This window comes from Pristis pectinata, chromosome 2, assembly GCF_009764475.1.
Source record: "Pristis pectinata isolate sPriPec2 chromosome 2, sPriPec2.1.pri, whole genome shotgun sequence".
In the NCBI taxonomy this organism is placed as follows: Eukaryota; Metazoa; Chordata; class Chondrichthyes; order Rhinopristiformes; family Pristidae; genus Pristis; species Pristis pectinata.
In genome coordinates this window covers 84,311,684-84,325,017 of record NC_067406.1, presented here as the reverse complement: position 1 = coordinate 84,325,017, position 13,334 = coordinate 84,311,684, and the positions used below count along the sequence as shown (strand labels likewise).

The 13,334-nt window shown below is 40.4% G+C and overlaps 1 protein-coding gene across 5 annotated transcripts in view; it reads left to right on the top strand.

The window, feature by feature from the left end:
* Window positions 1–13,334, top strand: part of lin54 (lin-54 DREAM MuvB core complex component) — a 78,173-nt gene that overhangs the window by 30,374 nt on the left and 34,465 nt on the right. For all 5 annotated transcript variants that reach the window (XR_007955829.1, XM_052009572.1, XM_052009591.1 and 2 more), the window contains exons 4-6: window positions 513–606; window positions 711–856; window positions 12,941–13,157. Coding sequence is in view for 4 of the 5 variants with exons in the window: in XM_052009572.1 (XP_051865532.1) it covers window positions 513–606; window positions 711–856; window positions 12,941–13,157 (457 nt within the window). In the remaining variant the exon portion in view is untranslated. The remainder of the gene's footprint in view (window positions 1–512; window positions 607–710; window positions 857–12,940; window positions 13,158–13,334) is intronic.

Below are 13,334 nucleotides of genomic sequence, written 5' to 3'. Positions count from 1 at the left end.
TATTATCTCTGCATGCCTTTAATATTCCTGTACTTCTCCCCTCCCACTCCTTCGTCTATTTCTTTTTCTTTTCATATTTGATTGAACGATGAAGCAGGAAGGTATCCACAAAGGCTGCTGTTTACATTTGAACTCGTCCATCTAACTAGTCTTGCCCTTGAAGCATGGCTGGTGAAATGGCTCCCTAAGCCAAAGAGTTCATCTGTTTGATTCAAGATGAATTTGAGTGATGTCCTTTTTTTTGTTGTTTCTGTCATGCATGTACCAGCTAGTGAGCTCCAAGCTGAAATTATGTTGGGTTACTCTTTACAAAAGGTACATACATGATGGACTGAGTACCCTCCTGTGTTGTAACTTTCTATGATTCATCTAAATATTCTGCAGTGTATATGTGTCATCAGAACTTCCCTCCTTTATGCAATGCCTGGGTAGGGCCACTAAACCAACAAAACAAATAAAGCCATTTTAAAAACTTGTTACCTTTTCTATTTACATGTTTCTATACTTTGCAGATTGCCAAGAAATGCACATCCACTTCTGCTGCAGCACCAATGATCACAAAAGTCATCATTGCCAAACCCATCCACAACAAGAACATTATAACAGGTTGTTCTACCACAGTTCTTTCAGTGATTGGTAGATTTTTTGTGCAAGCTTAATTCTGCAGAATATAAATGTATTTATGTCTGATGTTTGTGGTTATTTTGCAGGCAGAGTTCTTCCTCAGAATGCAATTGGAACTGCCCCAAATACCATTACCATTTCTGAAGGTGGTGTTACTGGAGCCAGTCTCAATTCCACAGCACAACAGACAGCCAACAAGATAGCCATCTCTCCACTGAAGTCTCCGAATAAGGTTTGATCCTTCTTTATTTAGAGGGGTGGGTAGGAAGCCTGGGGGATATGAGGGGAATAAATTTGAAAAGTTTATTCTTTGAAACCTTGTGTTAAGTAATACTGTATATTCAAATAAAATTGATTATCTGGTTATGCTATTACTAGCTATCCCTATTAGTTCTCTTTAAAAGCAAATTGAAAGAGCAGTAAACAGCAGTCAACGTGCTTTTTTTTCCACCTCCCTTAGGGCCTGAATTTGAATTTGTTTTGTCATACATTATGATTTTCTTTTGTCCTTATGTGAAGTGTATTTGAGCAGCCTTAATCCAACTATTAAAGAGAATAGACCATGCTTCCTGTAATTTAGTACAATTTAGCGACAAGAGTAAGCAGCGTAACAGAGGATTCTCTGATTTATGGGCTGTTCCCGGGGACACACACAGAGACGGACATCAGCTGCTGCTGGAAGGTCATCAACTTGGTGAAAGACGCCCTTTGGTCTGCCCGAAAATTGTTGGTCTCCCAGCACTGCGAGATGTCCGTAGGGGAATGCTGCCGACTGGCACATTCCAGGCTGCAGGAGTACGTGCTGAGGGACACACTGAAGCTGGGTGCAGCCAGCGCAAGGGCTCGGTGGGGAAGGACGACAGTTTAGGGTTCTTCTGCCACTGGAGAGGGAGGGGCAGGGTCAGGTGAGGAAGCCGCTCAAATGTTGTAAAGATGGGATTGGGGTATCACCTCAGGGAGCCACACGTGTGGCATCGGTGCTGTGTTTTTTATATATAAAAAGGTAACACTAAGAATTGAACTGTACACGAATGTAAAGGTTTGAACAGTTTTTATTATTGTATATAGTTTTTTATTATGAATAAAGTTTATTTTGCATATAAAAAAAATGAAACTCTTGGATTGCTTCTCACTTGCTGAAGCTGAGACATATCGTTGGTGTAGAGGCGACAGCTTTGCTTGACATTTAGTTCAAAATATGTCAGAGCTGAATGCACTGAGTATTCAAACTCATTAGGCCTGGTCTGGCAAGCCTAGCACTGCTGCCTGGAAGTGGTTGCTTACCCTTTTGAAATTGTGGAGAGGTAATTCCCTCCGCTCCCACCAGCCTCGATGCTGGGAAATCCTCAGCCAGACCAGTCTCCGAGAGAAGTTCAGCAGCAGAGCGAATTGACGGATTTGGACCTGCAAATCTGTCAGTAAGTTCTGGATTTCTGAGATTTACTGCTGTTTTGAGCAAGGTGCAACCCAAGGCATTTGTTACTGGATGGATGCAGTTGGAGAAAAGTGGATGGAGGGGCTGGAGGAGGAGGTTCAATGCTTATTAAAAATAACTTCACAGGTGAGTGAGTTCATCTGGGGAAATGCAAACTGTCAAAGGATTATCATTTTGGATTGGTCATTAAACAATTAGTTGCCATTAGTTCAAGACTTCTGATTGAATGAAAAGGTATCAGTGTTGTGTTTTGTTACATGTTAACATGGAGAATGCAAGATGGTGATAATGAATCACTGTCTGTTCTCAATATCTGATTAGAAATTAGTGTAGTGAATGGTATAGTAGACCATTTAAAGCAGCACTTGAGTAACAGAACTTTGCCAGAATAGAGGCTTGTAATAAAGAACCTCCCAAGAAACCAGGCCGTGGAATTATTTTCATTCTCATTCTCCCAAGCTGGGAACATAAGTGAAAGAACACAAGGATAAGAAGTGGGGCATTCGTTTCCAGGATCCCGATTTTATTTCTAAGACCTTAAGACACTTCTGATTTTAAGACTTTCACCATTTAACAATGATTAAATTGGATGACTTAAAGAATTCAACAATTTTACTTTGATATAAAATTTCATATTTCATCTGTACACTTTGCAGTACTTCATTATTTCATTTTAAAAAAACTTGCATATAAATGAATCTTATTCTTCCTGTGCCAGCATACAAAACATTGTTTTTAACAAAAGAAACTCAAACAAGGAATTCACATTGTATTGCTGAGCTGACGGTGACTGTGTCAGAGCTTCTCAACAGATTATGAAACTGGCAGCTGTAGGCAACCAGATAACCAAACATCCTCCAGTGTCCTTTCTCCACCAAACCTCAATGTGATGATTGCTGCTGCAACTGTCAATAATGCACTTTTTACTTAGTTACTTGCCTGAGCAGTAATGTTGGTGCCACCATTTGTACTTCCTGCCTGGGATTTCAGTAAAATTGGAAGGTAAATGCACAGGAAAAAAACACATACAGGAGGGGGCAAACTGAAATGGCAACTGATGAGGGGGGAGATAATTAAATAAAGGATATAGAGTGGCTAAAGAACCAAAACTGGATGCTTAGTTGTTGTTGTATCCAGCTGTAATTTTAATCATGTATTCTCTCATTTGGGATGTAACTGTCTTTGTTAATTATCTTTATTGCGTGAGCTATCCAAGTTTCTTTTCAATCTTTTTATTGAATTTCAAATTACTTCGAATTAATATACATTGATAATTATACATACGATGCGACGAGATCGGGATAACAATAATGTTAATTTATACTCACAAGGAGTAAAATATGTGACCTAGACCTCCTGCTCTCTTGCTAAGTGAACATGATACAGAAAAAAGAAATTGATTATATGAAAAGAAAACCCCCAAATCAAAAAAGAAGTATAATAATAATCAAAAGCAAACCAAAAACTTCCAAGAAAAAAACTGGACTGATTTCTTCGGTTTAAAAAAAAACATTATTATGTCGTCAGCTCTGCTCCTCTATATTCAAAGGTTATTGAAAGGGATTCGAAAAAGGTCTGCTTATATCACATGGAAATATTGAATAAATGGACTCCAAACTTCCTCAAATTTAAGTGAAGGATCAACAGTACCACTCCTAATTTTTCCTAAGTTTAAACATGTTATAGTTTGAGAAAACCATTGAAATGTAATGGGGGTATAGGGTCCTTCCACTTAAATAGAATGGATCTCTTGGCCATTAATGTGACAAAAGCAATCATACGACAAGCAGAAGCAGATAAATGGCAAGAATCCATCATTGGTAACCCAAAAATTGCAGTAATAGGATGTGGTTGTAGATCAATTGAAATACAGTTGAAATAATATTAAAAGTGTCTTTCCAATATTTTTCCAAAAGAGGACAGGACCAAAACATATGTGTCAGGGAAGCCACCTCCAAATTATATCTGTCACATATAAGATTTATATGGTGATTTTAAAAACAGGCTAACTTGTCCTTCGACATATGGGTCCTGTGAACCACCTTAAACTGTATCAAAGAGTGTCTAGCGCACATTGAAGATGTATTAACTAACTGGAGAATTTTCTTCCATGTCTCTACAGGTAAAAGTATCTGAAGTTCTCTTTCCCATTCATTCTTAATTTTATCAAGTTCCTCTGAACGTATTTTCATAATCTGATCATAAATTATTGCTATCAGGCCCTTCTGATAAGGATTAAAACCTAAGATTTTTCCTGTAATTTCAGTTTTATATAGTATCAGAAAAGAAGGTAAAGTGACTTTTAAGAAGTTTCTAATCTGTAAATATCGAAAAAAATGTGATCTAGGCAAATTGTATTTATTAGACAGCTGTTCAAAAGACATAAAACAGTTATCAATGAATAAATCACGAAAGCATGTTATTCCCTTCATTTTCTATAAGGAAAAGGCTAAGTCAATTCTGGATGGTTGAAAGAAAAAATTAGATTGGATAGGGCTTGATAAAATGAATTTATTGAATCCAAAAAATTTATGAAATTGAAACCATATTAGTATTGTGTGTTTAACTATTGGGTTAGTTATTTGTTTACTCAATTTAGTAAGTGCAAAAGGGAATGAGGCTCCTAAAATAGAAGCTAATGAAAATCCTTGCACTGATTCATATTCAAGATGCACCCATCGAGGACATTGAATTACATCTAAATCTTGTGTCCATAAAATTAAATATCTAATATTAATTGCCCAGTAGTAAAATCTAAAGTTAGGCAAAGCTATACCATCATCCTTTTTTAATTTTTGTAAATATTTCTTACTTAACCTTGGGTTTTTATTCTGCCATATATATATGAAAGAATTTTTGAATCAATAGTATCGAGAAAGGATTTCGAGATGAAAGTTGGAATCGCCTGAAATCCAAGTTTTGCCTAGACCTCTGTATAGTACAGTAAAGGAAGAATACACAACAGAACGACATGTACCTCACAGAAAAACCACTTGATCATGCAACAGCATTGAAACTATGAAGTAATTTGTCAGCTTAAATTCTACCCAGTGTTTCCTGAAGGCATTTGTACATAAATTTAAAGGACACTCTTTGTTTACTTAAAAGGTTTCAGACATGCTACTTTGCATCATTGTATAGTCAGTTGAAAGTACAATTGTTCTTCTGGCTTGCTCGAATCTGTTGCCTTCCTTGTAACTTGGCATAGCATTTTATTTGGTGAAGAGACTTGGGAGCTGAATAAATGTTTGTATATGATACCAGCTGAGCAAAGCTTGGAATTCCCTCTGGTTTAAATCATGGTTGCTTCACTCCAATGTAAAACTAACCAGCCTTTTGACTTTTTTTTTGCTGGGAGCCAAGAAAGCAATATTATTGGGCATCAACATTTAGTACCAAAGGTTTAGATGGAGCAGAGTTTGTTAAGGGTGTCCAGGACTGATTCCTGTCACAGTATGTTGACAGACCAACTAGAGGGAATGCCATATTAGATCTAGTATTAGGTAATGAACCAGGTCAGGTGACAGATCTCCTGGGTGAGCATTTGGGGGACAGCGACCACTACTCCATAATCTTTAGCATTGTCATGGACAAGGATAGGAGCAAAGAGGATGGGAAGATATTTAATTGGGGAAAGGCAAATTATGAGGCTATAAGGCTAGAACTTGAGAGTGTAAATTGGGATGACATTTTTGAAGGGAAATGTACTATGGAGATGTGGTCGATGTTCAGGGATCTTTTGCAGGATGTTAGGGATAAATTTGTCCCGGTGAGGCAGAGAAACAATGGCAGCGTGAAGGAACCATGGGTGATGTGAGGTGGGAAAAACTAGTTAGGAAGAAGAAGGCAGCATACATAAAGTGTAAGCAGCAAGGATCAAATAGGGCTCATGAGGAATATAGGGTAGCAAGGAAGGAACTTAAGAAGGGGCAGAGGAGAGCAAGAAGGGGACATGAAAAGGCTTTGGCAAATAGGGTTAAGGAGAATCCCAAGGCTTTTTTCTCATACGTGAAGAGCAGAAGGATGACGAGAGTAAAAGTAGGTCCGATTAGAGGCAAAGGTGGGAAGATGTGCCTGGAAGCTGTGGAAGGTTCTCAACGAATACTTCTCTTCAGTATTCACCAAGGAAAGGGGCCTTGATGATGCTGAGGACAGTGTTGGTAAGGTTAATGTTCTAGAGCTTGTAGATATCAAGAGAGGATGTGTTGGAGCTGTTAGAAAATATTAGGACAGAAGTCCCCGGGGCCTGACGGAATATTCCCTAGGCTGCTTTGCGAGGTGAGGGAGGAGATTGCTGAACCGTTGGCTAGGACCTTTGAGTCCTCGTTGTCCACGGGAATGGTACCGGAGGATTGGAAGGTGGCAAATGTTGTCCCCTTATTCAAAAAAAGGTAGTAGGGATAGTCCAGGGAATTACAGACCAGTGAGCCTTACATCTGTGGTGGGCAACCTGTTAGAAAGGATCCTAAAAGATAGGATCTGTGAGCATTTAGAGAATCATGAACTAATCAGGGACAGCCAGCATGGCTTTGTGAAGGGAAGATCTTGCCTCTCAAGCCTGATAAGGTTCTTTGAGGAGGTGACCAGGAAGATTGAGGGTAGTGCAGTAGATGTGGCCTACATGGATTTTAGTAAGGCATTTGACAAGGTTCCACATGGTAGGCTTCTTCAGAAGAGCAGAGGGCAAGGGATCCAGGGAGGCTTGGCCGTGTGGATTAAAAATTGGCTTGCCTGTAGAAAGCAGAGGGTTGTGGTGCCGAGAGTGCATTCAGATTGGAGGGCTGTGACTAGTGGTGTCCCACAGGGTTCGGTTCTGGGACCTCTACTTTTCGTGATATTTATTAATGACTTGGATGAGGGGGTGGAAGGGTGGGTTAGCAAGTTTGCAGATGACACAAAGGTCGGTGGTGTTGTGGATAGTGTGGAGGGCTGTCGAAGCTTAGAGGGATATTGATAGGATGCAGATCTGGTCTGAGAAGTGGCAGATGGAGTTCAATCTGGAGAAGTGTGAGGTGGTACACTTTGCGAGGATGAACTCCAAGGCAGAGTACAACGTTAATGGCAGGATTCTGGGTAGTGTGGAGGAGCAGAGGAATCTGGGGGGTTCATATCCACAGATCCCTGAAAGTTGCCTCACAAGTGGATAGGGTAGTTAATAAAACTTATGGGATGTTGGCATTCATAAGTCATGGGATCGAGCCGCGAGGTAATGATGCAGCTCTACAAAACTCTGGTTAGACCACACTTGGAGTACTGTCCAGTTCTGGTTGCCTCATTATAGGAAGGATGTGGAAGCGTTGGAAAGGCTGGAGAGGAGATTTACCAGGATGCTGCCTGGATTGGAGAGTATGGATTATGAGGAGAGAATAAAGAAGCTAGGGCTTTGCTCATTGGAGAGAAGGAAGATGAGGGGAGACATGATAGAGGCATACAAAATATTAAGAGGAGTAGATAGAGTGGATAGCCAGTGCCTCTTTCCCAGGGCACCAGTGCTCAATACAAGAGGGCATGGCTTTAAGGTAATGGGTGGGAAGTTCAAGGGAGATATCAGAGGGAGGTTTTTCACCCAGAGAGTGGTTAGTGCATGGAATGTGATACCTGGGGTGGTGGTGGAGGCTGATACGTTGGTCAAGTTCAAGAGATTGTTAGATAAGCATATGGAGGAATTTAAAATAGAGGGATATGTGGGAGGAAGGGGTTAGATAGTCTTAGGCATGGTTTAAAGGTCGGCACAACGTGGTGGGCCGAAGGACCTGTATTGTGCTGTATTCTATGGTTCTAAATAGATTTAGCCTTTTAGTGTAATTTTAGAAAAATCTTCCATCTGACTGTAGTCTTTGCCTGTATATTGAAAATAAGATCCCATTGCCATGTTAACTATTTATAATGATTTCCTTTATTTGCATTTGTAATGGGAATAATGATCTCATGAAGCTCCTATTTATTTCTCTCCCAGTTCCTCATCCTGTACTGCAGAGAACCTCCTGAACTTCATCCATCTCTGCTTCCAAAATTGCTGCAAGTTTATCTGTGTATTGTGTGCATTTCTGGTCTCCACACTGTGGGGAGGACGTGATTAAGCTAAAGAGTGCAGAAAATATTTACAAGGTTGTTGCCTGGTTTGGAGGACTTGCATTATCAAGGGAGATTGGGTAGGCTAGGTCTGTTTTCCCTGGACCAAAGGAGGCTGAGAAATGACATGATTGGGGTATGTAACATTGAGAGGCATAGAAGGGGGTGTCTTTTTAACACAGAGTAGTTGTTATCTGGAATAAGCTGCCAAAGGAGGTGGTGGAGGCAAGAACAGTAACAACGTTTAAGAGGCATCTTGAAAGGTACTTGAATGAGCAAGGTAAAGAGGGCTTATGGAATTAATGCAGGCAAATGGAATTGGTATAGATAGGCATGATGGTCAACATGGTTGCGATGGGCTGAAGTACCTGTTTCTATCCTGTACAATTCTATGACCCCATAGAGGGTGACAAAAGAACTGGAATCATTCCATGGATGTGGAGTTTCAACTACAGTGAAGAGTTAGACTCCATGAGCTTCAGTAGCTCTAAGAAGAGCAGAGAGAGCTGGTATCATGTACAGGTTTATAAAGTATACAAGATCACAGCTGGTTTAGATTGGGTAAATAGATAGCTGTTGTCATAAGCTGTCTACTTACCCAAAAATCTACCTGTTAGACACCACAAGAGAATGAAATCTCTTGTCATTCTTCTGAAGTTCAACTAGTACAGTGGCATGCAAAAATTTGGGCACCCCTGGTCAAAACTTATTACTGTGAATAGTTAAGTGAGTAGAAGATGAACTGATCTCCAAAAGTCATAAAGTTAAAGAAGAAACATTATTTTCAACATTAGTGTATTATTTTTGTTTTGTACAATTTTAGAGTGAAAAAAGGAAAGGAGCACCATGCACAAGTTTGGGCACCCCAAGAGATTTGAGCTCTCAGATAACCTTCACCAAGGTCTCAGACCTTTCATTAGCTTGTTGGGGCTATGGCTTGTTCACAGTCATCATTAGGAAAGGCCAGGTGATGCAAATTTTATAGCTTTATAAGTGCCCTGACTCCTTAAACCTTGTCCCAACAATTAGCAGCCATGGGCTCCTCTAAACAGCTGCCTAGCACTCTGAAAATTAAAATAAATGATGCCCACAAAGCAGGAGAAGGCTCTTAGAAGATAGCAAAGCGTTTTCAGGTAGCTGTTTCCTCAGTTTGTAATGTAATTAAGAAATGGCAGTTAACAGGAACGGTGGAGGTTCAGTTGAGGTCTGGAAGACCAAGAAAACTTGCCGAGAGAACTGCTTGTAGGATTGCTAGAAAGGCAAATCAAAACCCCCGTTTGACTGCAAAAGACCTTCAGGAAGATTTAGCAGACTCTGGAGTGGTGGTGCACTGTTCTACTGTGCAGCGACACCTGCACAAACATGACCTTCGTGGAAGAGTCATCAGAAGGAAACCTTTCCTGCATCCTCACCACAAAATTCAGCATCAGAAGTTTGCAAAGGAACATCTAAACAAGCCTGATGCATTTTGGAAACGAGTCCTGTGAACTGATGAAGTTGAAATAGAACTTTTTGGCCACAATGAGCAAAGGTATGTTTGGAGGAAAAAAAAGGGTGCAGAAGTTCATGAAAAGAACACCTCTCCAACTGTTAAGCATGGGGGTGGATCGATCATGTTTTGGGCTTGTGTTGCAGCCAGTGGCACGGGAACATTTTCACTGGTTGAGGGAAGAGTGAACTCTATTAAATATCAGCTAATTCTGGAAGCAAACATCACACCGTTGGTTAAAAAAAAAAGATGAAGAGAGGATGGCTTCTACAACAGGATAACGATCCTAAACACTCCTCAAAATCCACAATGGACTACATCAAGAGGCACAAGCTGAAGGTTTTGCCATGGCCCTCACAGTCCCCCAACCTAAACATCATTGAAAATCTGTGGATAGACCTCTAAAGAGCAGTGCATGCAAGATGGCCCAAGAATCTCACAGAACTAGAAACCTTTTGCAAGGAAGAATGGGTGAAAGTCCCCCAAACAAGAATTGAAAGACTCTTAGCTGGCTATAGAAAGTGTTTTACAAGCTGTGATACTTGCCAAAGGGGGTGTTACTAAGTACTGACAATACAGGGTGCCCAAACTTTTGCTTCGGGCCCTTTTTTTTGATATTTTGAAACTGTAAAAGATGGAAATAAAAAAAAATCTTAAAATATTAAAGAAATGTGTTATCTTTAACTTTTTGCCTTTTGGAAATCAAGTCATCTTTTACTTGCTTAGCTACTTACAGTAACAGAAGTTTTGACCGGGGTGCCCAAACTTTTGCATGCCACTGTATATGCTTAACCTTAATGTTTCCTCATAAGACTAACCTTTCATATCAGGAATCAACCTAGTGAACCTTCTCTGGACTGAGTCAAGTACATCTGAGTCAAGAGACCAAAGCTGGATGCAGTATTCCAGATGTAATCTCACCAATGCCTTGTACAGTTGCATCAAGTCTTCATTACTTGTGTACTCTATCCATTTTGTGTTAAAAGGCCACTGTTTCAATTGTCTTCCTAACTACTTGCTGTGTTTGCATGCTAATTTTGTTTTGTGCACAAGAATCTCCAGATTTCCATACATCACATGTGTTATCTCTCTGCATATACACCATATTCTGTTTTGCCATTCTTCCTAATAAAGTGGATCACCTTGCGTTTCCCCAAATAATACTCCATCAGCAAAGGTTTTGCTTATTCACTTAAATCTATATTCACAACAATCTATATCCTTCTGCATATTGTGTTCCTATTATGTGTTTTCCTTTTTACCTTTGTGTTGCCAGCAAATGTCAGTTTGTCCCTTCATCCACATAATTAACCTGGACTGTAAATAAATGAACCCTCAGTGCTAATTCCTGAAATCATCAATTGCATATTGTCAAGATGAAACTGATCCATGTATCCCAACTCTCATTTAGCTAGCCAGTCCTCTATCTATGCTGATATGTTACTCCTAACGGCATGAGTCTTGTATAATATTATGAGACACCTCATTGAATGTCTTTTGGAAATATAAATACATGACATCCACTGTCTTCATCTTTATCCATCCTGCTAATTATATTCTGGCATTGGAGCATCTAAGTATCTGGCCCGGATGGTGTCCTTGGCTGTGTCCTTGGATCCTACGCAAATCAGCTGGCAGGGGTATTAGCAGACATTTTTAACCTCTCACTGCTTCAATATGAGGTTCCCACCTGCTTTCAGAAGACCACTATCATCCCGGTACCTAAGGAAAAAGAAGGCAATGTGCCTTAATGACTACTGCCTGGTGGCTCTGACATCCACCATCATGAAATGCTTCAAGAGGCTGGTCATTGGCATGCATTAACTCCAGCCTCCCAGACAACCTCAACCCACTGCAATTTGCCTACCGCTGAAACCGGTCTATGGGGCATTCAATCTCCCTGGCCCTACACTCCTCTCTGGAGCATCTGGACAGTAAAGACACCTACGTTAGACTATTGTTTATTGACTACACATTTGCCTTCAATACCATCATTCCAAGCAAACTCATCTCCAAACTCCTAGACCTGGGACTCAATACCTCTCTTTGCAACTGGATCCTTGACTTCCTGACCAACAGATCGCAGTCAGTAAGGATTGGCAGCAACACCTGCACGATTATTCTTAACACTGGTGCCCCACAAGGCTGTGTCCTCAGCCCTCTACTCTGCTCTAACTCCTTCTACAAGTTTGCAGATGGCACCACAGTAGTGGGCCTTTATCTCAAATAATGATGAGTCGGAGTATAGGAAGGAGGTGGAGAGCCTAGTGACGTGGTGTCATGACAATAAACTTTCCCTCAATGTCAGCAAAACAAAAGAGCTGGTCATTGACTTCAGGAAGGGGGGCAGTACACACGCTCCTGTTTACATCAACAGTGCTGAAGTCGAGAGGGTTGTGAGATTCAAGTTCCTAGGAGTGAACATCACCAATAGCCTGTCCTGGTCCAACCACGTAGACGCCCCGACCAAGAAAGCTCATCAGCACCTCTACTTCCTCAGGAGGCTAAAGAAATTTGGCATGTCCCCTTGACCCTCACCAATTTTTAATTGATGCACCATAGGAAGCATTCTATCCGGATGCATCACGGCTTGGTATGGCAACTGCTCTGCTTGTGACTGCAAGAGACTGCAGAACACATCATGGAAACCACCCTCTCCTGCATAGACTCTGTCTATACTTCTCACTGCCTCGGTAAAGCAGCCAACATAAAGATCCCACCTACCCCCCCCCCCCCCCCACCATCGGGCAAAAGGTACAAAAGCCTGAAAGCATGTAACACCAGGCTTTTATCCCGCTGTTATAAAACTATTGAATGGTTCCCTAGTATGATAAGATGGGCTCTTGACCTCACAATCTACCTGGTTATGACATTGCACCTTATTATCTACCTGCATGGCACTTTCTCTGTAACTGTAACACTTTATTTTACATTCTGTTATTTTACCACGTACTACCTCAATGTACTGTGTAATGAATTGATCTGTATGAAAAGTATACAAGGCAAGTTATTCACTGTACCCTGTTTCATGTGACAGTGGTAAACCAATTTCTCAAAGGACTCTATGAAAGGGAAATAGTGATGAGAAATTTAAAACTAATTTTCACCATTAATATTAATGGGAAACAATGTTTAAAATGAACTAGAAATGAAAGTTTACTTGGACAATCATATGATTTTTGTCAGCTTTTTTTCACATGTTCTAGTTATTAGCTTGCTCTAATGGACTGCAATTGTTTTGTAAGTTTGGGATTTCTGTTTAATAAAGCTTACTGTGATATGTTTGTAAATTGATTACCATATATGTACTTCTTGAGCAGACAGTGAAACCTGCTGTCCAGACACTAACTATGGGAACAATGAACACCACCCAGTTCAAAACCATCATTCCTTTAGCAACACCACCCAATGTTCAGCCGATTCAAGTACCAGGCAGCAAGTTTCATTACGTACGCCTAGTTACTGCAACAACAGCCAGTGGCTCCTCCCAGGCGGTCAGCTCCAGTTCCAGCACCAACGCACAGCCCTTATCACAAGGTTTGTTCAAGAAAATGTTATCTTGTAATTCTTTTTAAGTCATATCTTTGATAAATCTATATGAAAATATTTCTGAAATTTTTTTTCCCTGTTTGGAAAAGTTGGTGTCAATATCAAATAGTATGCCTTTCTATTCAAAAGCTCTTAACTGTCATAAAACTGAGAGGTTAATGCTAA